We start from the raw sequence: 27152 nt of genomic DNA on the forward strand, positions 1-27152 counted from the left end.
TCCTTGCTGAGAAATACTCCATCCATCCATCCATCCATCCATGCATCCACCGTCCCATCCATCCATCCATCCATCCATCCATCAATGCATCCATCCCTCTATCCATCCATCCCTCCATCCGCATCCCAGGGCCTAAGGGGTCTCTCCCTGCGCAGAAAGCACACACAGATCCTGGTTTTCCCACAAATCTGAATGCTGATCCTCTGCCATGTGCTGCTCTGGGGAAGCAGCTGCCCAGTGTGCGCTCTAAGGGCTGATCCCTATGCCATGGGGAGTGTGTGCAGGCAGGGATGGGGATGCTGAGGGGCACCAGGTGAAGGCAGCATCCTCATCACCCGGAAGGGCTGTTACATCTCCTCTCCATCCCATGTGATGCTCAAGGTGGCCGTGGCACAAGGAATAACCCCAGTTTAACCCAAACCCCATGGATGCACCTTCCAGTGTGAGACCACGCTGGGGCCCGGGCCCCCCCTTGCGGGCTGCAGGGATACGGGGATGTGGCAGCCGGGTGGCTCCTGCCCCCACATGTTCCCAGTAGAACAAGGCACCGGAGCTCAAGGTCTGTTTACTGGTATTAAACGGGGGCGGATTCCCAGCCGGAGCTGGGAAGTGGGGGGGGGGGGAATGAAAAAGGGCAGTGCCTATTTTTGGAAAAGCTGGAAAGATTTGTTTGTTTTATCAGAAATAGCTCCCCCCGGTGGGAAAACAGCCCCACCACCAGCAGCAGCGCCTGCAGGAGACAACCATGGATAACCATGGAAAACCATGGACAATCATGGGCAGCCCCCTCCGTCCCCCCAAGGGCAGTCAGTGCCCGGCCTCTCCCCGGCTCAGGGCACGCTCAGGACTTGCCCTCAGAGGCTGCTGGAGCTTGTCCCTGCTCTCCATTCACAGCCTCGGCCCTGGAGCAGCTCCTCAGCCAGCAGCAGAGCAGCCAGCAAAGGCCACTCCATCCCTGCAGCCTTTCCCTGCAATGCAGTCCTGTCCTGGAGAGACCTGCACTGCTCCAAGACACCGAGGACAGGCTGGGGCTGTCCGGCTGAGGGAGCCACAGGGATGGGGCTGAGCCCATTCCACAGCTCCATGCCTGGGGATGCTGCCACATGGCAAAGCCATGGGTGATGGTTGAGCCCTGGCACATGGTGCTCAACGTGGGCTGGGTGGTGAGGGCTGGGGCTGGTGCTGGGAGGGGATGGTTGTGATGGAGCTCCCAGCTCTTGCAGTGCAGCCGGTCAGGACCTGAGCTCTCCTGCTCCAATGGCAGCCGCAGCCTTGTCCATGTGTGCAGGGCTCCGGGACTCTTCAGTTGGGTTCTCCTCTCGCTCCTTGGGACACCTCCATCTCCAGCTGCACTGCATCAGCACCACTGGGCTGTGCCTGACCTCCCAGCTGAGACTGATCCTGTCCCTCCTCCTGCCTGTGCCAGACCCTGGCTGCTCCCTTCTGCCCCATGCACACAACATCCTCCCCAGGCTCTTTTCCTCCTCTTCCCACAGGAATTCCTGCAGAACTGTCCCACCCAGAGCAGCTCCAGGCTCCTGGCAGCAGCTGTGGTATCTGAGAGGCCCTTTTCCACCCCTGAATCACCCCTCCCAAGCACAGCCCTGGCTGCTGCTGCTGGTTCAAACTCAGGGTCCCACTCCCCCTCCACGTGTGGTTTGCTTGGAGGGGACATCAGCTCTTACTGCAGCCAGCCAGGGCTGGGAAACAGAGGGCAGGAGGCCTGGATAAGAGGGGACTTTTATCCCTTGAGCTGTTCCCAGCTGTTTGGTTGGGTGCTGTGGGAAGCAGGGACGGAGGGAAGCAGAGGCAGGACACAAAGCAAACTGCTCGCAGCATGTTCTGCCTTCGCTTGTGTTTGTCCTCTCTGTGGGAAATGGGATGAAGTTGAGAGCAGGGAGTGCATGGAGCAGATGAGTGGAACGGGAGGGACCTGGGAAGATAAACCTGAGCCTCAGCTCAGTAGTTAAAGGCTGGGAGCAGGAAGTGTCCCTCCGGGAGGGCAGGAGCATCACTCCCAGTGGAAAGCCAAGGCAGCGAGAGCAATGCTGATGCTGCAAAGCCCAGTGAGATGGAAGAGAAGTCATTCTGTAACGTGCAGGAAAACCTGGCAGAGCACAGGGAAATGTGGCTCAGGTGATGTTTGTGCCATAGAGCACTGGCAAATCCTGTAGAGCCCAAAGTGCTCCATGAAAGAGAATGGTTCTGTTACAGGGCTGGGAGCATCTGATGTGGCACAAAGCTCCACTGCAGACCCACGGTGATCAGCAGAGGGGAATGGAGAAACTGAGGCTGCTTTGCCACGTGTTGGAAAGATGAAGGAAGGCTGATAAAGGCTGAGCAGGGTCACAGAGTGCAATCAATGTGAGAGGTTCTGGGAGAGCAGGACCAAGCAAACCGCATGACTGCAGCGCAGGTGCCCCAGGCAGCTGGCTTCTTGGGCACAGAGGGAACAGATACCTTGTCCCAGCTCCCCACCAACAGCACAGTGGAGCTTGGGAAGGCAGAGACCAAACAGCTCCCCATGACCTGGCTTCAGTGTGTGCTTGAGCCCAGAACCCCCCCGTGTGCTGGGCTGCACCCCCAGAGTGTGAGCAGCAGCTCAGGGAGGGGATCCTGCCCCTCTGCTGTGCTCTGGGGAGACCCCTCCTGCAGCCCTGATCCAGCTCTGGGGCAGCAGCACAAGAGGAACCTGGAGCTGTTGGAGTGAGTGCAGAGGAGGCCATGGAGCTGTTGCGAGGGCTGGAGCAGCTCTGCTCTGGAGCCAGGCTGAGAGAGCTGGGCTGGGGCAGCCTGGACAAGAGAAGGCTCCTGAAGGGGAGACCTGAGAGCAGCTCCAGTGCCTAAAGGGGCTGCAGGAAAGCTGGAGAGGGGCTTGGGACAAGGGTTTGTAGGGACAGGCCAAGGGGAATGGCTTGAACCTGGCAGAACAGGGGAGACTGAGCTGAGCTCTTAGGCAGAAGCTGTTCCCTGTGAGGGTGCTGAGGTGCTGGCATGGGCAGAATGGGGCATAAAGAGGTATTTTTTGCATCACTGTGGCTCACTGGTGCCATGTGCTCACCCCTCTCTGTCAGCAACTGGACAGGCAATGACAAAGGTACCTTCATCTCTGGTACCCTCATCTCTGGACAGGTACAGGGAAGGCAGGGAATGGGGGAGGAGCCAGAGACCCCCTTGGTCCCTCTGCACAAACAGCACCCTCTGCTCCTCCTCCCACCACCCCTCAGTGTCAAGAGAGGGATGGCAGAACAGAAAATGCTGGAATTCCTCTTTCCCCCCTGCTGAGGGGCTCAAGGACACAGAACAGAGGTAAAAAGCATTTTCTTGGGGCCTTTGCTGCTGGCTCGGACCCAAACACGTGGCAGGACAGCACAGGGTGCGTGTCCTACCATGTCCTTTACATCAAGGCTGTTCTGCTCTGCATCACCCATCACTTCGCACTAAAGCCAGAGCTCTGCAGCCTGGTGGCAGCTGGAGGCTGTGATACAGACATCCCCTTTGATCACACTTTCTCTTCGGAGGATAGGAAGGGAGAAAGGGATCCAGGGATCCTTCTCACAAAGACATTGGATATCTCTTGCTAAGGATGACTGCAATCAGCAACAGAAACCAGAAATCATCCTTGAGGCTCTTCATCCCAAATTACTGCCTCATTTGGTGATTCTTCAGCTGTCCCCACCAACCCAGCCCATTTAAAGGGAACCAGCCCGGACGCTGTGCCACGTGTGAGCCTTCACCTGCAGTCTGGGGTCAATCCACAGCACTGGTCCAACATGTCCTGACTGCAGCTTCTCAGCCCAAAGCCCTGCCCATCAGCCCCAGGCACCAACCGACACAGTAGAGATGCCCCCTTGGAAGCACAGAACCAATGAGGTTGGAAAAGACCTTGAAGAGGTCAATCAAGTCCAACCTTTTCTAACCCATGGCACTAAGGACCTCATCTACACAGCTTCTGAACACTTCCAGGGATGGTGATTCCACACTGCACCTGAATAAGTCCTCTTCCTTGTCCTGCTACATGGAAACCTTGAGCAATAACCTTTGCCTGGGGTCTGCAGAGACAAGAGTCCACCTTTGCCCCTCCCCACCACAAACTGGTAGCACTAACAAGTGCCCAGATGGGAAATGCAAAGGTGGCCTCTCTCTCCAGTAAAGACCAGATGGTGACTCCATTCCTGAACTCATTAGGAAAGAGGTTCCACTTAAACGTCACCTGGTGAAGATGGAAACAGTCACGACTGCATTTGCTACACTCCAGCACCCACTCCAGAGCAGCATTAATGATTATCAGTGAAATAGGACATCCCTTTTGAGAAACACCCACCATGGATACTCTCCAAGAGCCTAAGTGACCTTATTTGCAGTATGAATGCTAGTTAAACACATACACAAACTGCTGCTGTGGTACCACCTTCCTAAATGAATTCCAGTGAGAGGGAAACCAGACCAAAAGGACCACCCTCCCATCCACTACTGCATCCAGACCCCAAGCCATCTAAATGGTGCTATAGGGACCAGAATTTCTTTCACTGGAGATGATGGCAAGCCTTCCAGTATGTGGATGGGTTGATGTTTGGTTCCCCATGAACTGGCTCGTAGGTCTTCTCTGCACAAGAAAGCAAACACCTTGGTAAATGCGGGTGCAGCTCAGTGACTGTGATGGGCAAGGACCATGGCCAAGGAGCCAGCAGGAGAGGCGGCCTCCAGGAAACGGGCTCCACACACACAGAGGACAAAACTTATCTGCTCCTCGCAGCAGGGAGATCAAGAAAGAACAAAGCTGGCCCCAGATCATAAGGCAAGATAATGGGAGTCAAAGTGGGAACAAGCCAAGGGTGCACTCAGTGAGACAGGGCAGCAGGTCATGGTCAGGAGAACAATGATGGTGGAAGTACTCTCTCTGCTCAGCCACAGAAGTCCTGGGCTTGGAGCAACCCACAGCAGCACTGATGCTACAGAAACTCTTTGTTTATTTGCCAGGTTTTAGCCCCGCTCTTGTCCAAACCACCCGTCCATGACACCTCCTGCTCCATCAGCAGCAAAGGGACGGAGCTGCCTTCCCAGAACAGAGGAAGAAAGGAGGTAAAAAGACCACAGCTTTATTGGTAAGACTGAATGTCTGCCCCTTGCACTTCTTGTGGAAGTCCATCATGAGGAGAAAGCTGTTCAAAACCAAAACCACAAGGGAAAGTTGGCCGAGGGGGCATGGAAAACCACCCCAAGACAATGAATCCCCATTCAATGTGTCTCTCTCCAGGCAGGAGGCTGCAGTATGAAGCTCTCCAGGGCCTGCCTCAGGGCAGAAGGGTTGGTGACAGTCCAGCCAGCCCCAATCCTACAGGGTCAGGCACATTCCCTGCACCCCAACCCCAACCCCCTTCTTTTAAATGGATTCCATTAAACCGGTGAAGAGGTGTTAAGTTAAAACTTAACCTCAGTTTAAACACACACGGCTCTGAGACTGCACCAGTCATAATGACTTTACAAGGGCAAGTCACCACCATGAAATAGTTTTAAACCAGTAAAACATATCCATGCAGGATATGAGCTCTTATTCACCAAACTGGTTCTACCTATGTCACTGCAACTGCGGTTTAAGCTAAAGCCTAACTCCTCAACTTCATCACACCTCCCCTTCAGCCTGGATGCTCCTCCACAGTGCTAGTCCTAGTTACCCATACAGAGGGATTGCAGCCAGTTCACCCCTTCAGTTCCATTACTCCAACATGAGTAGTTCCCAGCTTAGAAGCAAGGACAGTGTTGGAACCCCAAGCTTCTGGAAGGGCATGATCCAGCAACAAACCAACCTGACGACAAACCTGAGCCACAAGAGCCTCTGTTGCAGTGCACAGGGGTTAATTTTGTGAACAAAGCCCTCCCAAACACGTTACAATTAGAAAAAAATTTAATTCTATTTTAGAGACTTAAAAAAATAATTTAATTTAAAATGATTTTGATGCATGTGGCGTGCTGAGTGTCCCAGCATCCAGCCTGGCCAGGGCCACCCCTCCCCTCCCTTGACATCATAACCCCCTCTCCCAAGCACCTTTTGTGCATGGTCCTGTTCTCAGACACATTCTGATGCACCCCAAGGAAAATCAGAATGAGCAGCTCATTACAAGGAAAGAAATTCCAACCACGTGGCTCAGCAGGATGCTTCTTCCAAGTCCTTGGTGGTTATTTTCTCCTCTCAGGATAGGCATGAACTCCTCAATGAGCTCCCAGCCTCCCACTACCCCTGCAGTTTGCCACTCGGGGCTCTCGCTTCCTGACCATGTCCTCTGCCAGGATGGGACCAGCAGTGTTGTTCCCACAAGCAGCAGGAACACTCTTTACTTTCCCCTTCTCTGCACTCCATCACAGGTTTTGTTTGGGCAGCAGCACATTTTAGTGCTAGATCCTTTCTCGTTCATATCCCCAGGTTTTCAGCAGATGTTCAGCCCGCTCCATGTGCCTGCAGCCCTTCTTTTTGGCTTTTATCCCATGTGGATCTCCTTTTTGCCTTCGGCCATGTACTTGGCAGAGGGCTGGACCTCAGAAGCCAAATAAATTGAGTTACCTAAATGTTATCATAGGGAACTGCAAGGCCAATGTTGTAGTTGTAACCAGTCACTTCATCATAGGAAGAGCGGCAGATTGGAAGGACACTTTCTACAGCCAACTGGTCTGCTGAGAACTCGTAGGCATAAATGATTCCTCGATACCTGCAGAAAACACAACCAGGTTCAATTACATATTCCAACAGGGAAAACAAAGTTAGAGATTGGCATGAAGAATCAGAATCTGATGCTCCAGAAGCTCAATATAAATCTCTTTGCACTAGGGCTGTCTGTGCAGTTTTAACAGAGAAAACTCCTTCCTGCCTCCTTCCAGGGACCCACTAAGCCCTGGAAACAAACAGTGAATCATTCACTTCAGCACTGCAGAGACATGACTGTCATCTGCTGAAACAGTTCTCATCTGTTCTGGAAGGGGGAAGGCAAGTACACTGGAGATTGGTAGTTCCATTAGATGTGCTAGGAGCCATCCGAGATGGAAATACCAAAACCTAGAGCTGAAATGCCAGTAGTTTTCCTTTAGCAGGAGGTATCACTACTAATATTTAGAGCAGGAAAGGGCTGCACTTCCTGTCTGGCTTCAGTGGCCTTTACATTCCACTGCTGAAAAAGAAGTGGTTGGAAGTAAAGAGTCAATTCATCAATGAGTTTTGAAAGCCTTATCTTTAAACTTCTTTTTGCTATACCTTCTCTATTACTGCTCAGGATCATGACCTGGGTGCTTAGTGGGCCACTTTGCTAAAGCAGATCTTCCTATTGCCACAAATACCACCCCTCAGAGCTGCAATACTCACTTGTGGTGCACAGTAAGGTCATCATCTGTGATGCTGGTGCCTGGAAGACTTTTCTCATCAGGGATGTTCGCAGTGATGAGGCTGTGAGAATTAAACCATATGTGGCGGACTGGATGCCTGAAAAACAACCCACAGCACTGGGTGAGGTGACACCTACATTAGACTTAAAATGCAAGTGCAGGAAAGGAGTTGCTCTGGATTAAATAAGAACTTATTTAAAACAGCGCCTTCTCTATGGAGAGAGGTTGGGAATCTGCACTTCTCTTCTCTGGAGCAGATGAACGCAGCTTTTACCCCCATCTAGCGGGCTGTTATCAGAACACACGTGGGGTTCTTTAGGCTGGAGAAGAGAAGGCTCAGGGGGACCTGATGGCTCCCTACAGCTGCCTGACAGGAGGATGGTCTCTTCTCCGAAGTAACAAGTGACAGGAGAAGAGGAAACGGCCTCAAGCTGCACCAGGGCAGGTTTAGATGGAGCTGAGGAACAATTCCTGCCCCACAGGGTGCTCAGGCATTGGAACAGGCTGCCCAGGGCAGGGCTGCAGGCACCATCCCTGCAAGTGGAGACGAGGCCTCAGTGTCATGGGTTAGGGGTGGCCTTGGCTGGGCTGGGAATGGTTGGACTGGATGAGCTTAAAGGGCTTTTCCAACGTGGTTGATTCTGTGATTCTAAGACACATGGCAGCACACAGGCTGCAAGGGATTCTTGCCTGCCTGCTTGCCTTGCTGCTTTAAGGACTGCTTTCCCAAAGGATGGATGGGGACACCAAGGACCCTCACACCCCAGGCACTGAGCTATGGCTCATTTAGAAGTGCACTGTATGGCACAAACTGAGAGGTCTGCTCTCCATTCCTCTTCCTCTCACTGTGAGTAAACTAACCCTGAACCACTGTAACAGCATTTACTGTTCACGCAGGAGTAACTTATCTTCTCAGATTAAGATGGCTCACCTCCTTGTCTCCTGTCACCTCTCTCTACTTCTGTCCCTGCTTTCCATTCATGACACCTGGCTGAACGCATGGAAAACAATACACACACCTTCTTACCCAAGCAAGCCCTTTTGATTGAAGTGATCCCTTCTGATCCTTATATAGATTAAACAGTATTTTAAATGTTTAATCTAATGATTTCACTTTTAGTACACCCCAAAGCTCAGATCTGCCCTCCTTCTTGGCATGCTCATTAGTGCTGCTCCAGGAGACAATCAATGCAAGACTGTCCTTAATGCATCAGCCACATCACAACAGGCTTTATAATTCACAGGGTCAAAAGAGAAGGTGATACCTGCCATTAATCAGTGACAACTCCAGCTTGAACTTCTCTGACTGTAAATACCTCATCTAGCTCCTCTTTGGGGACGATGCATTAAAAACAAAGTTATCAGGATTTATCTGTTCATTTTAGTAGGGTTATCATTCAGACTTACAAGGGACTAAATCCTGCAGGTCTCCATTCAGACAAAGCCCTTCAGAACCGTGCTTTGAGCAGGAAATCATTTGGCTGTAGCAACCAACAGTCTTGTGACAACTCCAGAATACTCATCTCTGCTTGTACTTGCAGTACTGCACTACTTGTACTCTCAGTACAAACTGGTATTTTAATATTTAAATGAGTTTAAATTTAAATACCAACCTGGATTTGACTGAATGTGTGGATGAGGTGAACAGAAACACAGGGATTGCGTAAGGCTATAATGCATAGAGACAGCCAGAACCAGTCACTCTGAAGACAACAGCCAGGAGTCCAGCACTTTAAATCCAAGTTTCAATAAAGTAAATACTGGAAGGGGATGGGGCAGGGAGAAGACAGTGATCTACAGGCTGGCCAGAGAAACCGTGCCTACTTGGAGCAACCTGGTCTAGTCAAAGATGTCCCTGCCTCTGGCAGGGGGGTGGAACTGGATGAGCTTTAAGTTCCCTTCCCACCCAAACCAGGCTGGGATTCTACGTAAAGACCACAGAATCATCACATGTTTCTGTGATTCTATGATCTTCATGAGAAATGCAGGGGAAACAATTTCCATGCACAAGACTCCAGGTGGGGAGGCAATCTGTTCCCAAATCACATGACAACAGAACTCTCAGAGGCTTCAGACAGGGGATGTTATAATTTTGGTCCTGGATCATCCCATTCCCACATTCCTCTTGTCTATCAGATCCTATAAACACCCTTGCAACAGAACCCTATGCAGACAAAATTACCTGGCATGCATTTCCCAGAGCTTGGTGCCCATCCGTTGGTCCCACACACAGACCAAGCCCTCTTCTCCTCCACTGACAATCTTCCAGTCATCCATCTGGACCGCAGACACTCCTAACTGGTGGGCATAGAGGGAGCACAGGGATTCACTTTTGCGGAGGTCGAACACCCTGACCCTAAATGAAGGCAAAGAAAGGACAGAGATCAAACCAGCTCTGGGCACGCAGCTTGTGGGTTCTGACAGCACAAGTACTTTTTGGGGCTATGAAAATAGGTCTAGGACAGCAGTTGCTCCATGGCCACTACAGGGCCACAAATCCCATATGATTCACACTTCTCACTACTGAATTTTCACTCTGGTTTCTATCAAAGATTTTTTGAGTCAGACTCACAAATCTCTTCACAAGTCATGGGTGATATAAAATGTAAGTGAAATTTGGAAGTGAAAATCTCTATCTGTGCCTCCCAACACGTCAGCATTGCCTTGAAGCACGAAGCCCTGTGTTTTGGGCATGCCGCTAACACACCCTCCCCCTTGATACCCAACCCATGTCCACTGTGGCTGAGGGGTAATATTATGAGGATCAAGGAAAGGGCTATTATTGCAAAGATTATGGAAGAAACTAAATGTGGCAATTCGAAAGGTAAGTCAAGGGAACTACAGGTTTATACACTTGAGTTCATCACCAATAGTGAAACAAAGCTATCCCCAAGCACCCAGCCATCAGTATCTCTTTGGATTTCAAACCCACAGCTACTGACTGCGGGTGGCTTTTAGGTACATCTGGTCTGCAGAAATTATTGCTCAGTCACACAAAGGGTTCTGAAGGGAAATGTATTGAAGACTCAGCTAGGAGCAGAACAGTAAAGTTCAGGATTGCAACCACTGCAACAAGTCCACAAAACCAGTTAAAGCTGACGGTGTCGTTTTAAACCCAGCACATCGCACAAAGGAGTATGATTTTTTGACCCTGATATATTAAGAGATCAAGTAAAGTACATAAGTGAATTAAAATAATAATGCAGCAAGTGAAAACAGAAGGATAAATACTGATCTCAGATTTGGAAAGAAGCCAGAGAAAGTTCCTCCCAGCTGATGGCTATCGAGAGTGAAACCATCAGGTACACATTAATTCCAGAAAAGGCCAAAACACACTTGTTCCAACACATTAACTCTACTTTATTCCATACCCCTGCTATGATCCTAATGGTGTTGCAAGTCTTTCCTTTTCCTTTCTCAAATGGAGATTGCATCATATGATTTTACAAATAACACATTTCAGCCACTGAAATAAAAGGCAACAGAACAATCCAAAACTCCAACAGAGCAACATCCATCTGACATGTGGAAAAACATGCTGGAACAGAGCGAGGAGCATGCTTTGTGTGGCTCTTCAGTCACCCATAGGAAAACCCCATCACAACAGCTGCTGATGGTAAAAAGGACTCCTTGCTTTCTCCAACTCCAGCAGAGAGAAGCTTTGGCTACATATTAGAGCTGTGTTTTGGGTAAGGATGGGGTATTTTGGAAGTGTTCACACCCAGCACTCTCCCTGTCTTACTGCATGTGTTCTGCACAGCAATCAAAGCTCCTTCTGTTTGGTAAGCACTGCTGGAAACAAAGATCTGATTGTGCCCTGGTTATTTCATTAGCAAGGACCCAGGTTTCAGGCAGGTGTCCATTCTGGCACACCCTGGGAAGAATTAGAGGCACACTTGAGTTGTTTAGATGTGCTTTAACAAAAAAAAGGAAAAAGCATTTTGCAAATTTAATGTGATGCTCTAATGTAGACCTGGCATGGCCCAGTGTCTCCTGCCTCAGCAGCTGGGCTCAGTGGGGGCAATTCAGATACATCCAGGTTCAAGGGAGCTGTGAGGAAGGTATTCTCATGACCAGGCTTTGATCCTGCTGTTAGAGTACCTTAGAAGCTTACTTGCCTTTAAGGAAAGCATGGAATACGTGTTTTGCTCCACACCTTTCAGCCGCACAATACACTGTGCTTGCCATATGTTTGCTTTCCCAATGCTATTCATCACCATAGGTACCACCAGGGAAAAGGATGCTGTTGTGCAGTGCGTCAGCACACACTCCCTGTTAATCAGATCTCTCTGAATGAAAGAGTGGCATACACTAGGGAAAATGTGAACTTAATTCAAGCAGGAAGTTTTCCCACTCGCCATCAGCAGCCTGAACTCCTAGGGCAAGGTCCCTATTTAGTACACTGCTCCATAATAGGGCTACGAATTATTAAGTCTCATTTACCTATTCATGCCCCTCCTGCAGCAACACATGAGGAAATGACCTCTGAGATACACATGGCCTTGCCTCCTGCATGCCAAACTTACTTGCTGAACTGCTGATTCCTAACTTATTGCAATAGTGATCCCCTGAACTCAGCCAATGCTTGAGCTGAAAGATGGAGCCTTCTGCAGGGGAAAGGGCACAGACATTTAGTACAAAGGGGATAAATTTCAACCTCACTTAAGAGATACCAAGGCTGGACATGGTCCTGGGCAACCTGATGTAACTGCTCCTTCAGGGGGATTGGACTAGACGACCTCTGAAGGTCCCTTCCAACCCGAACTATTCTATGATTCTACATCAACTTTATTAACTCTCCCATCATTGTGCACGAGATCAAAATTGGAGATAGTTTTACTGGGGTGCTTTGGAAAATCAATTATCTGCTTTTAGAGCAAGAAAAGCCCCAGAATCTCATGGTTTCAATTACACTTGTCAAACTTCAGCTATTTCCTTAACCTCTTTGCTGAGGAAGTGTGAGTTTTGGTTGCGCTGCCTATTTGCTGAGAAGGAAAAAAAGCTGTTTGACAAAATAATCATTTTTGCAAGCTGCTGCACTGGCGGGACAGAGGTCTGGGATTTGGCAAAGGGAAGTATCCGCCTTACAATCTGATACCCACCGCCACACCAGACCACCACCTGCAGCCCGATGCCCAGTGCAGAAAGGAGGAGGGAAGGAACAGGGAGCCATTAGAGACTGGCTCCTCGCCATCCCACATCTCCTTTGGTGCACTGGATCAGACCCCACAAATAACTAGCCAAAAAAAGAAAATCTAAAAATTGGACTCAAAGGGTCTTTTTAAGCACTTTAATCCTTTCGCACTGACTGTTCCCAGCGCGTCCAATCCTGGCACCAGATATTGTGCTGGGAAAATCCTACTCCCCAAGCCAAGGAGTTAAAGAGAAAGCTGCTAATCAGCTAAATAGAAGCTGGAATCTGTTCATATGAAAGTCTCTTTTTTTTGTCACCTGAGGGACATCACAGTGTTCCGAAATACACTCTTGACATCATTTGGCAGACGGACCCATCTCATCCTACATGATTCATCCCTTAGGTTATTTTTTTAATATCAGAAAGTGAGCTTTTAAATGCCAAACTCATTTTGCGGGTAGTGGTGGGGAAGTGGAAGAGATTCCAAGTGGTCTCGCTGGGCTGTACACCAACTGCGTCCACCAAATGGCTTAAAAAGAAAGTCTTCCCATGGAGCTTTCTGAAACAAAGCAAACTGGCAGCCACATCCAACTATTACCTAATATTTTGTTCCTGAAGTTCATGCAGGCTGCTTTAGAAACATTAGAGGAGAAACAAATTGTAGCAGGTCCAGATGTAGGACAGCAGGATAGAAGTAAGCTTATTTGAGACGGGTTACAGATCTTGGTAGTACCTACCTTCTGTCTTTATTGCCTGTCACAAGCATGTTTGGAGGACTGTTCTGAAGGTTGACACATGTAAAGTCACCTATGGAGTTGCCCATCTTCTTCAGACACTGACTTGTTTCCAGATTGTAAAGAAGAATCTGGTAGAAAGAGAACAAACACTGGCTAAATTTAGCAGGAGCACAAGAACATTTTGCTGCTGTGTGAAGTAAAGCAGAGTTCTTACCATCAGAGATGGTAAACAACCAAGATACAGAACTATCCCTGTTAAGAAGGGCAACAACACCCTCAGAAAGAAGGAAATCAAGTTTCACAATGGAGTCATCAAGAATCAAGAAGCAAGGATGCAAGGCTCTTGCCAGCCACTATCAAAAGGTACAGCTCAGGCAGGCAGAAGAAGCCATGGGGATTTTCTCCAGCTCAAATTTTTAAGGCTTCCATGGAAAAGCAAACAGTTTCTTCACCAATTTTAATATTTGAGAGAGTAAAGGTAAACAAAATTAACATTTTGAAGGTTTAGACAGATGGACTCTGCAAGAAAGATTCAATCAAATAGAGCAGAAATGGAAGAGCAGAACTGAACAAACACTGCCGCAGCGCTGACAGGCCCTGCTGATGGCTTCTGTACAGATCACAGCACAAACAGATAAAGAGAAACATTACATCTCAAGTGGCAGTTCAGATGGCGAAGGAATAAAAACAAGTCTGATTTAAGCAACATCCAAGATGATTCGACCAGAGTTTAGAAGAGGGTATGTGCTCTCTCCCTTCTGTTCAGCTGCCTCTCCAGTGCGCAGTGATCAGTTTACTCACGTTCACTGTCTCTCCTGTGGGGCCAGATGAGGTTCAGTTATTTGAGCTTTTCAATGTAGCAGAGCAAATAATTTTAGAAACAGAAAAACATGCTGGTCAAAGCCCAGTGGAGCTCAGCAGAGCCCTGGGCTTCCATAACCCCATAGACATCACCAAATTTCATGGTGATGCTCCTTTAATTTAAAAGAAACCTATGACCATGAAAAGAGCAATGAAAGTTAAAACCTCAGAAAGAACTTAGGGCTTCCAGGGGAACATCAGCATGACTATGTCACGGATACATCAGTATTCTTAACTTGTACTTTTCTGATCTTATCCACATGTGGCTTAATAAATATTCCACTATCTGTACATATCATTTCTACATTTGCCACAACAGCGGTAGTGACACAGCCTTTTACGTCCTATCTCTGCAATTTCAGTAAGCATCTGAAATGTCAAGTTAAGAGAGTAGGAGGGGATCATTTTGTGATGGATGCCTCTAGGCAATAGGATTAAAGCTTCACAAATGTCTAGGAATACTGCAAAGAAAGGCAGAGAATTTGCAGGTTTCCTCCACCTGCTTTTTCTCCCAGCTAAAGAGCAGGCACAGTTTTATTCAGACATGTTATCAGCTCCCCACTAGAATCAACATATTCATACCTGACTTCCTCAGTTGCTTGTAATACTTATAATCTCCCAAGTAGCTCTCTTTCCCAGCCTTGTCTTTGTGAAGGTGCCTCAAGTAGCAATCTTTAGCATGCAGTTTTTACCCTCAAGACCCTCAAAACTAAAGCAATTTTACCCAAGCTCTGTAAAGCAGACTCCAGCTTTGCAGGGAGACTTTGGATGTAAATATGGCTAAAAACGAATTTAAACTTCCATAGCTATGAAAAAGTTGCTACAAACTGCCTGAAAACATCAGTCTTGAAGGTAAAGACCAATTTACAACCTGTTCTCACTTGCAGCACAGCTTCCAAGAGCTCACTAACCAAACCCAGAGATAATGATGTTCTGGCAAGGTACCTTGTGCAGTTTTCAGTGCAAAGGAAATTAATATCTGTGCCTGGCAACTGAATTTCTCCTCAGAAAGTTTGGAACAAAAGACAAAGTCAATAAACTGCTGAATTCAACTTAGGAACAATAAAAGCTCAGGTCAAGAGCAACATGTTCCAGCTCCCAGTTGAGGCTCTGAACCAGCCCTTCCCAGCTGTACACTGAAACTCCAGAGAGGGACAAATGCTGCTTTCTCCAAAGTCCCCTGGGGCTAATACTTAAAGTGAACATCCATAAACTATTAATTTCTCTAAATGCCCATAGCTCCCATCTATCCTATAAACATACGATACATCCTTGAAAATTCAGTTATGGCCGTGAAAGGCTACAATGAAAAATTGCTTCCATATAGCGTTTAAAGACTCCCCTGTTTTACACACTGGGGCAAATATTACACCTTCTCCTCCTTGAATGCTCCAGTTTAGACCTGTGCCAATCCTCATATGGAGGTAGCACCAGCCAAAGTATTATTCATTTCTTCTCACACAACCTGTAGGTGGGCACCAATTTAAAGTGTCTGCATTTAAGGATGAGAGTGTAGAAAAAGAAAGCTTCAGATCCACAAAACTGGAAGGAAAGATTCTGTCTTATCTTCTTCCCCCTCCAATTCCTTCTTTCCCCATGTCAGTCTCCCTTCTTTTAAGGACTGTTGGGTTAGTTTTGATGCACGTGTGTATTTGTAGCCAATTACTTCTATCATTGGAAGAAAGATTCTCTTTATGATTTTCCACATCCAGGTTTTGCCCATCTTTAAATTCAGCTTCTGTCTTGAGTGATTCTATGGTCTGCAAATGAATTTCAAAAGCTCACCTGGACAGGTAAAGAAACAGAAAGAACTTGGAATGCTTCTTAAAGTCTGCATAATAATTGCTTGAAGACAGGGGGTTTAAAAGCATACTGATGACAGTCCTGAAGTTGCTATAACACTTCTGGTGAGCTCTTCTATCGCATCCCAAGGCAACAAGGATTTAAAGGCCAAGGAGAAATAATGAAAATACCTGGTCAATAGGGACTTGAAATAAGGGCCTGCATGTTAAAGGGCAGATGAAGCATAAGATCTTTAGGAGGTTTATAATCCTATAATGCACACTGCAAAGGGATTACCCTTTTAAAGGTATTTATAATCCTATAATGGACAGCCAAGCCCAGTGACCTAATAGGTATCAAAGTGAAGGTAAGTGAACCAAGAGCATCTGGGTGTGAAATGAAGTGCCCTGGGATAACACACTAACGAGCATCCTTCCCCCAGAGGGACTGCAGGGACACAGGGGAGGAAAAGCATTAAATACTCCGTGCAGATGTATCAGGAGATAACGCACAAATAAAAAGTGTTACCTATTAACATTGTTCAAATGAAAAGTCCAAGTTACTGGCTGAGAGCCAGGCAATCTCCCAGAATGCTGAATAATTCAACAAGCCAGAAATAGCCAGAGTACCTTTACCATTATGTTTAGTTAAAGACCACAGAGATTAGAAAACACATTATCCATCTCGGAGGCGATTCTTTCCATGTTACAAGTCCCTTAACAACCTTTACCATCTCCCCCTCTCCCTCTCTCTCTTTTAATAAGGCTGAGCAAATGGGACTTCATTTTATCCGATTGCCACAGACTAGAGGTATTAATTATTCATGCTCATACTCTTTTGTTAAGACAGTGCATTAGACTAATTTTCCTCTTTACTGCATGAGCTGGGCAAGTCTTAACCTGTGGCCACTGTTCACAGACAGATGCAGCAAGAAGCTGGCAAACTCAGGAGACCAGGCAGAGGAAGAAAGGAGAAGTTACTGTCTGTCATGAAGCTGCTGAGCAGTGAGCATGAGGAGCTCTCTCTAAATGCTGTCCAAGAACTCAAACCGGACGACTAAATTAATTCACAAAGAATTAAAGTCTCTGTAGCCAGAACAGCTAAACTGTGAGCTTTGTTACATCTTGCAGCTAAGTGAGGTCAAGCGTGGTCGATGTAGTGTGGTTGAGATACTTCCAAGAAAAACCAAGGAACTGAAGGAAATGCTGTTGATGGAACTCTTCCATGCATGTCCAATACCCCAGCAGGTGTTTCGGGATCCTGTGCTGTTGGAGATGTCTTTTTTGGATGGAACATTAAAACAACAAATCCCCAAGCACTTGTTATCAAAGAGCCTGTGGTACTTTCAACAAGAGCAGGGGTGTTCAAACCCACTGTCCTGGCTGAAAGCCAGCAGACAACTGCTTTGTGAAAGAGCTGGTTTCCTTCTGCAATCACATTTCTGCTTCTTGTCAAAAGTTACCACTGAGTAAGACCTGAGAATTGGGCACAGCACTCTATATACAGTATATGTAGTTATTATTTAGATGAAGTATTGAATGGAGTATCATAAATATTGGCAAAGAGCATACTGGAAAACCACACTCAAAACCTACATCCCTTTCCTTACCGAATAACCACTTGAAGAAGCACTGTCTCAGAAAGAACTGTCTAGGAGAGAGGTTTCTGCCTGTCATTTTACAGTGAAAGGATTGAAAGAAAGCATTAAAAGAGACAGAGAAATAGCACCAACTTTGGAAACAGAATCTGCATTTAATTTCAGATTTCTCCCCCTCTTCCTTCTGCCCATCCTTCTGCCAATTAGAAAAATCCTCCCAAAACACTACCTGAACACAGGCACAATACACTCAAATATTGCCAACAAAAGAAAGGGTCGTGAAATTTCAAGTCCACCATGAATTAAAAGGGATCTGGTTTTTGCACAGGTCAAACCCATTCAATTCAAAGGGTATCTAACAAAAGCAGTAAGGCTATTCCACATGCACTGGAGGCAGAAGTCATCCAGTTGAGTACAACATATGGCACAGACTGCAGCAAGTTTGAGTTTTATTTCTCAAGTGATGTGGAAAAAGGATATTTTCAAAGTTTACAAGCCTCAGGGGCACAGTTTCCCCTTGCAAATGTATTGAATTGCCTACTGTAAATGTGGCACATAGCACCGCAACAACAACAGCAAAATGTGACTGTTAACAAATGCAAGGTCAGCGCATTGATACTGGTGCACAGAGATAAGTGTTCTGGCTCCATAAATTTCAAGATGAGCTAAGATTTAAAAGGAGCAGCTGAGGGAGACAGACAAACAATCAGAGAGAAAGAAAAAGAGTAAATCATACACAAACCAGCCAGTAAAAATAAATAAATAAATAAAAGCAGTTAATATACATGAATAATGGATGTTTGATTTAAAAGCAGTTTACTCCAATATGATGTAATTTTTGACAATCAGCCAGAAAGACTATTTTGCAAGTTCTTGCCAGGGAGAAGTCATTGTGTAAAGCTGGTAACACAACCGTTTCTCTGAGCATGTGGAAAATTGACTTTCATGCCATCCTAAAGGTGACTTTAGGCTGGCAAGGGAGAGCTCTCATTTCGCATGCGCTGAGCTGCACCAAGCAGCCTCACGCAATGCTTATAGACCACGGAGAGGACTGGGAAAACAACAGGGTCTAAGCAGCTTGCAGCAAATCCAGCAGCACAAAAAGCCACCATACACACCGCCTTGCCCTCCAGATACATACATCTGCTGTAAAAACTACACATGAAGCTAAAGGCAAGCGTAGCTTGGTTTTTCCTTCTAAGTTTTATCTGACTGGAGCTAAAAAGTGAGACTCCAAGCTGGTAGCAAGAAGCAGAGCCAAGCATTGTGCAAGCAGGCAGCGTGTGAGCTTAGGCAACGTGACTCTGCCAATGCACCTGCAACCCTTGGTGTTCCAGCACTGGACACTGCCTCAGCCCCGGCTGCCAGCCCCCGGGACAATGCCAGCCTTGATGGGCTTGTGATGTGGACAGATGTCTGCTAGGACCTGGAATGAGGTCACCAGACTCATTTGACTTGTAGCTGAAGGCTGATGCAAGAGTTCAGGTACCCAGAGATGAAAGGATAGCATGTCTGCCCACTGAACCACCACTCACCAAGAACACATTTTGCCCTAACCTAAGGGTAGGGCAGGGAAAAGGAAGTCAAGGTAATTCTTGATAACCTGATTGAATTCTTTTGTTTTCACTGAACATTCATGGCACACCCCACAGCTGGATTTTCAAACCCTAAGATACTTACCTAAGCAGCTGTACCAATTTTGAGCCATTCACATAAACATACAAATATTAAAGCAGAACATAGAACCATGGGATGGTTTGGGTTGGAAGGGACCTTAAAGCTCATCCAGTTCCAATCCCCTGCCACAGGCAGGGACACCTTCCACTAGAGCAGCTTGCTCCGAGCCCCATCCAACCCCACCTTGAACACTGCCAGAGATGGGGCATTTTTTACATTAGCCAATACAAAAGGGATTCTTTTCTTTTTAACTTGGAAAATTAATTCTGGTCATTTGCAAACACAGCAAAAGCCAAGATGGATGGCTGCTACTCTTCAGCAAGAGAGGGGTTAATCCACACATCATGCAAAATTTAGGCAAGGACAACTTCTGGTCTGTCTATGGACTCCATTTCTTACAGTGGCTGACTTATACAAGTTACACAGTTCAGATCCTCAGAAGGAACAGTTCTGTTTCTCCTATATGGTACCAAAGATTTGATAAAGAAAGAGGTATTTAAAACACCTTTCACCTGCAAAGATCCACTAACCCTCCCCAGTCCTACAGCTCCCCATAGAGAAACATCTGGGCAAGTCTCATACATTCCAATTCAGTCACCAGTAAGACCTGCACTTCTACTGGTATTAAAAACAAAGAGTTCAGAAAGATCAATTAATTGAAAAGTGGACTATATACAAGGGCCACAGTGGTTAATAAAATTGAAAAATCACCCACTTTTCTTAAACAAGAAAAATCAAGATGAAATCATGGGAAGTCTTTGGAACTCAACAAGAACTGAAGACATGACACCAGAAACGCCAATGCAAGCTTATCAGTTGACAAAGAGGAGGATCTTAGTTAAAATAATGTGCAAGAAAAGTAACAGCTTATATAAAAGCAGCTCTGACCTAAATACATCATCCAAGAGAGACTGTAGAGTATGAAACTCAATTTAAAGGATTATTTAAAATTTGTTTTTCCACTTACTATTAATTCACAACATCCATTTCCAGCAGTTAATTCTACTGCATACACTCACATTAGCAAGCCATTGAAGAACACTGTGGAACCATTAAATAGAAGCAAAACCAGACATTATTTCAGTTGATGATGATACGAGACAAATGATGTTGAATGCCATTCATCAAGTACAAGCCAATGAGCAGCTCAAAACAGATGAAAATGCATCAGCACAAACAACTCCCAAGACATCCAATCTCACCATATTCAGCCTTCTGTTTCTAAGCTGAAGTCTCTAAAATCATTACTATCCTCCCTCCACTCCTCTCTTCCCCATCTACTTGTTCTCAAGGTTCAAGTTCGTGCACAAAGCAACCAAACCCACAGATATCCTCTGGACTGCACCTTATAATGCATGTAACATAGCAGGCATGAGCTTAAAATAAAATTCTCTTCCATGCTAGAAGAAGCTTCTTTAGTAGAAAAACCACCAAAATCCTCCTCTGTTGATTCTTTTCTATTAACAAAAACTGTTGAATATGTTAAATAATTTCAATCAAATTTTAATACAGGAGACAGTTGGGCTTGTTCCCCCATCCCAAGAGGGGAAAGCACTTATAAATCTCAGAGAAATAATCCACAAGCAGAAAAACTCACCTGAAGCTACAGAGGAGACCAGACTTACTTAAAAGCAGATGGTCCATTCAGGGAAGCTTGTAAATATACCTATATGCCTAAATATATAACTATGAGAAAAGATTCAGTCACAGCCTACAGTCAGTGAGATAATTGCATCAGAAATGAGATGATGTTAATCCTGACAGTTACAATGTTACCTGTTGAGGAGGTTTATATCCTGCCATGAAGAGGATCCAAGCCAGCTCTAGTTTAAATCTGTGCATTTAATTTTAGATACAATGCTCAGACCCAAAATGCAAACATGTGAATGCCATGACTTTGTGATGCTGCTGCAGCATCAAGATCCTGGGTCTCCAAACTGCATGACACAGGGTAATACGTTATCTGCTAGATGTCATCCTTCAGGGCATGTCCAGTGGATGTCATTAGCATCACTTAAGCTTGACAGGGAAAGCCAGGGCTAGTGGTTCTGATCTGTATTATTAACCATGTATGACTCTAGATGGGAAACAGATCTCAGTATTTGAAGACTTCGGAATCTAAGGGAAATAGTACATTCCATGTGGGATTAATACAGCTGAAATAGCCTTCACTAAAGCAATTTCTCTTAGCTTAACATAAACCAAAGTGCTCCAGGAGCACTAAACAGACCAGCTTTCAAGCAACAGCATGATACCTGGTTTGTCTGACGCTTAATAACGTGAAAGTTGGACTCCTCACAAATGAAGCATTTCTATTCTCGCCTCATTCCTGCACGTGTGCCTCTCATCTAACAGCAGGCAAGTCTATGCCACAGACTCGATGTTTTCTTCCTCTCCACCATAAAAGTTCTTACAAGATTTATGCCTCAGATCTCTCCTCTGCTGTCAAATCTGGTTAAAATTAGACAATGATTAAAAAAGAGGGGAGGAGGGGAGGGGAAAAGGTTTCCTAACTATATTTTGATCAGAAAGCAGGTTAGCAGGCAGTAGCATCGGGATTGTGAGCTTAAAGTAAGGAAAAAGCATATTCCTCAGGAAAAACAAAGAAAACCCCAAACTGAGAAGAAGCAGCAACCCAGCCGGCAGCAAAACAGGGCTGAAATTGTCCATCATCCCATTTCCAAGAGGAAAAGCTCTTTTAAAGCCAGACTGTCAACTGGTGACCACAGTAATGAGCCAATGCAAAGTCCCTTCACGTCTGCACGAGGCGAAGAATTATCATAATAGACATTAGTAATTAATTTCCAGTGTGATGTCAGCTGGTGCAGCAATGCCAAGTGAGTGTCCTTGTCACACACAGCCTGGCCACCTCGGTCCCATGTCCCTGATTAGGATGCACGCTGCTGCTCTGTTTAATACAATCTGCCAGCAAACACCAAAGAGTTCAGAAGTAAATTAGGAATTATGTCCGGCTTTACAGGGTGGTGCTTGGGGGCCTAAGTAGATTTCTCTGTTCCTTTATGAGGCACCAAAGGCAATGACCGAGGTAATGCCCCTGAATGAGGCAATTTTACCTTCTAACCTCCCACCTCTGCAGGGAGAAGAATTGGATTAGGACAGCAAAGGAATTAATAAAGACAGCATGGCCTCGCAGCATCTCTCACCCCTAAAGGTATTTATGGTGGCCTCAGCATTTCCCTAGTGAACGTGAGTTTTAAGGGGGAATTAGATGCAGCTGGACACATCTATTCCTAGCACAGAGGTACTCCTAAATAAAGCTTTCTAGCTGCTTGCCAAAGAAAACACTGCATTTTTACACTACACAGCACAGCTCTTTCCATCTGGGTGCTCACCTCCTGCTTCTTTCTCCACCTGCCTGAAGCACTCTCCTTCCCTCACTACTGATAGCACATCACATGCCTAAAGTGAAAACACAGAACTTGGAGTGCAATGAGAGTGGAAAAGTTAGACAAGATGTATGAAAGGGACAGAAACTCTTTGCAAGGCATCTGGAAACAGGTCTTTCTGCAGCTTGATCCCTGTCCTGCAGTGGGGCTGTGTCCAGGCTGCTGCCACCAGCTATGTGGGGTTTCAGGTAGGATTCTGATCCCCACAGAAATACAATTATTTATGCTACCTGTTTGGGTTTCCAAGCCCAAAAGAGCCTCTCCTGCAAGCAGAGAAGTTTGACAAGAGCTGCATTAGAAGTATGTCTTGGCCACAAGTCTTCAGCAGGGTTACAAAACCAGTCTGGTTTTCATCTACCCTGCCACTGCTAGAGATGTGCTGATAAAAGCAGCACAGTGTAACACAGGGGGCTTCAAATCTAATATTTATCATTTTGCTTCCTTTAATACAACACTCACACCATCCTCACCAAGTTGGAATTAACTTAGTTCAAATACTCAGGTGCAGAAAAAGCAGAGACTGCACATTTGCATGTACAAGGCTGGGCACACTGCTCTGGATGCCCTCATCAGAAAGGCTGAGGGATGTTTGGGTTTTTTGGGCTGGGTTTTTTAGGGTTTGGGTGGGGGTTTTCTTGATACAAGTTCCCCCTAAAAGACCACTGCTGCAGCATACATGAGATGGGACTCACTGCAGAGCAGTGAATACAAAGTATGCACAGTGAATCAGTTCCTCTCCTCTAGCCACTAGAAGAACACTTCACAGAAGCATCACATTATGGCATTAAAAGAATGCCTGCCCTCTACTGTCGGAAGCTGAATAGCAGGAAGGAAATGGTCAGAACTTGTTTTTTTTGTTAATTACAAATGTGCAAAAAAATTTTAACCAAAAAAATGTCAATACCTGGTTGGGCTCATTCAATAACCAGCCAAAGTTTTTGACCCCAAAGGCAGCTTCATGCGCAGACACATCGAGACACGTCACGGGCTGACCATAGACAGAATGGAGAACTTTGCCAGGATCTTCTGCTTTCAGGAGATAGACAATGTCTTCTGCAGCTGCTATCGTCACTGGACTTCCCACAACATCTGGAACCAGATTAAGGAAGCTGACCTAAAAAGAGCAGACTTAATTTTTATTACAGCCAAAACTTCTTTTTACATCACTACTGCCACTTGCTAAATCGAGCAAAGTATTGATGTGACTGTGGCAACCTTGGACCATTGCAGTTATGGACTAATTTCAGACAAAGACCAAGTATCAATTTGATTTCTGAACTTCTCAAGTTTAGCTCTTATGATGAACTTAGGCTCAATCTTTAGAATTAGTCAATTTAAAAAACTAATTAGAAAGTATTACAACAGAACACACCAAAATGTCGCATCAAAGAAAGGACCAGGAATTAATGAAGTCATTCAGATGGAGGACAGAGAGACATAAGGTTAAAGCACACAAAGCAAACACTGTGGCTAGAACATTAATATGGTGCTCCAGAAGAGACAACATGCTCATGCAACTAATGTGGAATCACGGAATCACAGAATGGTTTGAGCTGGAAAAGAGCTTCAAGTTCATCCAGTTCCAATCCCCTGCCAAAGCAGGGACACCTTCCATCAGACCAGGTTGCTCCAAGCTCCATCCAACCTGGCCTTGGATATAGTTGATGCTTACCCTGCAATCATATACATAACCCTAAATTAGCAGAAAAGTCATCACAGGGCTCTAGGGCAGCCCAAATATCAGCTCCCTATTTTCTGTCACTAGACCATAATGATGTTGCTCTTCCCATTTCAGTAAATGCTCAGACTCTGTTTGGAAAGTCTCACTAGAGGAGGTGTTTAAAGTCCTTAACAGCACAGTTGATTTTTAACCCAAATCTTAGAAAAAAAGTGTGGTGTCCTGAACATCTTTTACATGTGGCACACTGGCCTTTCACAGCAAGCAACATGCAAGAGCAAAATGGATGCAGCTACAATGGAGTGCATGGTGGTGTTCTAACACTGTTACCAGAAAGCCTCTTTAAATGTTTGGGGATTTTGTTGATTTAAGTCTTGTAAAACTGACTTAACTTTGAGGATTAGTCAGGTGTGGCTTAAATCACAACTTCATACCCATCAGATGTGCAGTCGGCTTCCTGCAATAGGAGAGAAGCTGCCTTGCCAATTTATTCCTACACACTTCCTTCTCCTTTCAAAGAAATGTGGATGCTCTGAGACATAATCAAACTTCAGAGAATGGGACAGCTTCTGAGTGTTAATTAAAATAGTCTCAAAACTTGAGTGACAGAAGGTGCAACCTGAAGAAGCTGCACAACTAGTTACAGCTTCACAAGTGATGCTATTAGCTCGTCTGCAATATCCTGCCTCAGAATTAATCAGAGCGCGTTGATCTGGAATGAGACCTCGAGTTTTAGCTCCAATTCTACGCGAGAAAACTGATTTACAAAATGAGCCAACTTAGTTTAATGTTGACAAAAAAAAAATTATTAAAAACAGCCAACCTCCTGCACCATATGGACTTCTATTCATTTTCACTTGTAGCTTCAGCCAGCATTTCACCCTTGCTCTTCAGTGATGAAAGGCTCATCCATTAACCTGCTTCTAAATCATAGTCTCTAGCTGATAATGCTGTTATCTGGTTCTTATAAGATTTTCGTAAGATCCTTCTCAACTGTACCAAAACTAATGAGTGCATCAGGAGCTCCTGGAATGGAGCTGGAGACTCACCAGTTTCTGGATGTCAAATGTTGCTGTGGTTTGCCAGAATCCTCTGTCATCAGGGCTTTCCACTTTGACCTCAAAGCCAGATGCCGTTGCTACCACTGCACCCTCTGAACCAAGAGCTAGAGCCTGTATCCTCTGGTTGTGCTGGTAATGATGGATTGGCTCCCTCCCGAACATCAGGTTCCAAATGCTAATTGTCCCTGTGTACAAAAGATAATCGCTGTGTTATCTCAGAGTTTAACAGAACTTTAAAAGAGCATTGGAAGATGCAAGCTTAAAAGCATTCTAATGGAAAAAGTGAATAGACAGAAAAGAGACTGTAGGGCAGGAAACCAGAACTTCAGGATGCAGCACTGCACCATGTAACAGGTTCAGAGGAAATTTTCCAAAATGACGTGCTCTGGCATTAAAGGCTCTGTTGCTCTCTAAATAAATCCTAATTCTTGACTTTCAATTAACACTATTTTGAGGAAGACTGCCTGACTTCTCCCACATTGCCACATTTGGAGAAGACCAGATTTAAACACATACCTGAATTCTTGTTCTACTATATATTTGCCCTCCATGGTCCCTAAAAATAGTGAGGAAGAGCCCACATTCAAAATGAAGTCACTCTGCTACACACAGAGGAGTTTTTAAGTGAAGAATCTGAAGCTCTGCACACACAGCAATCACATCAGGGACTTTATTCTTAACCATTTACAACCAGCTCCTGATCCTGATGCGGTAAACAGAAAATGCAGAAGAGTTCGAAAAGCTAAAGAATACAAATCCCAAAGAATACAGGAGTGCAAGCCAAAAGACAAAGTGTTTGCAATTGCAATTTTCCCCAGCATAGATCACCAATACTTGATTTAAAAGCATGGTACATTAAAGCAATAATCTGAGTAAGAGCAACCTGAAGCAATCAGGGAGTGTATTACAGACCAAAAGGGCCAGACAGAATTGGAGACTTCTGGGCCACCTTTGCACTGAATTAACAGAGAAGCAATCTTCAGATGTGATAGACAGGGCTGGACAAGCCTTCCTTCTACTTGAGCCATTAATGATGAAATGATTAATGATAGCTATTCCTTCAGAAGGAGACATAAAAGCTCTGACAGACAGCTGTGAACGGGCACCAATGCCAGTTTGCAAACACTCCTCCTGCGTCCCAAAGGAGGTGAAGCAAGAGTGTGGTAATGAAACTGCACATAGTGAAATGGTATCTAAATGAGTTTAAATTGATTTATGTTAGCTTTTGTAAAGATTATTTGGTATCTGGAAAGTGCTACCAATGTGAAATAATGCAGATAATCCTTAAGATCCCTGTCTAATGGCACTCCCACTGAATATTTATATTCCTCGCCATGGGAATGAGGACCATAATGGGGACCATTTTTGTTTTATTAGGGATGAATATTTAAATTAATCTGCTATTTGCCTAAACAATTAGCTGCCTCTGTTTGTTCACACAAAGCCAAAACTGCAATTAGGCTTCCATCAAAAAGATAAGTCCCAACTAAAACTGTCCCGATGGAGTCATAAGGGCTCAGAGCAGAACTTCCCAAAATTACTTCTTAGCATAATGGTAATTATGTTAATTGCTTGAAAGGTAAATAACTGCTGAACGGGTTTGGAAAAACAGAATGCAAGCTCACATCACACATACTTAGGCTTAACACAAGTTAACCAATACAAATGGACAGCACAAGCTCAGATTCCCTCTGCAGCCTGGTTGCTTTGTGCCTCCACAGTGAGTCCTTGGCTCCAAGCTGACACAAAGGGAATGGGTGAAGTCTCACCTCCAGCACAGCTGATTTAAAACAAGCAAGCAAAAAACCATTCATCATAAAAGACTGCAATGATTGCAGATCATGGGT

At 45.6% G+C, this 27152-nt stretch overlaps 1 protein-coding gene across 1 annotated transcript in view; it reads right to left on the reverse strand.

Moving 5' to 3' along the window:
- Positions 1-5388: 5388 nt before the first annotated feature.
- FBXW8 (F-box and WD repeat domain containing 8) overlaps positions 5389-27152 on the reverse strand; it is a 54327-nt gene continuing 32563 nt past the window's right edge. The window contains exons 6-11 of the mRNA XM_034068558.1: positions 25294-25490; positions 23471-23680; positions 13243-13370; positions 9554-9727; positions 7352-7468; positions 5389-6704 (exon numbers count right to left, since the gene is read on the reverse strand). Of these exons, the coding sequence (XP_033924449.1) occupies positions 6560-6704; positions 7352-7468; positions 9554-9727; positions 13243-13370; positions 23471-23680; positions 25294-25490 (971 nt within the window). The 3' untranslated portion in view covers positions 5389-6559. The remainder of the gene's footprint in view (positions 6705-7351; positions 7469-9553; positions 9728-13242; positions 13371-23470; positions 23681-25293; positions 25491-27152) is intronic.

This window comes from Melopsittacus undulatus, chromosome 12 (assembly GCF_012275295.1).
Source record: "Melopsittacus undulatus isolate bMelUnd1 chromosome 12, bMelUnd1.mat.Z, whole genome shotgun sequence".
In the NCBI taxonomy this organism is placed as follows: Eukaryota; Metazoa; Chordata; class Aves; order Psittaciformes; family Psittaculidae; genus Melopsittacus; species Melopsittacus undulatus.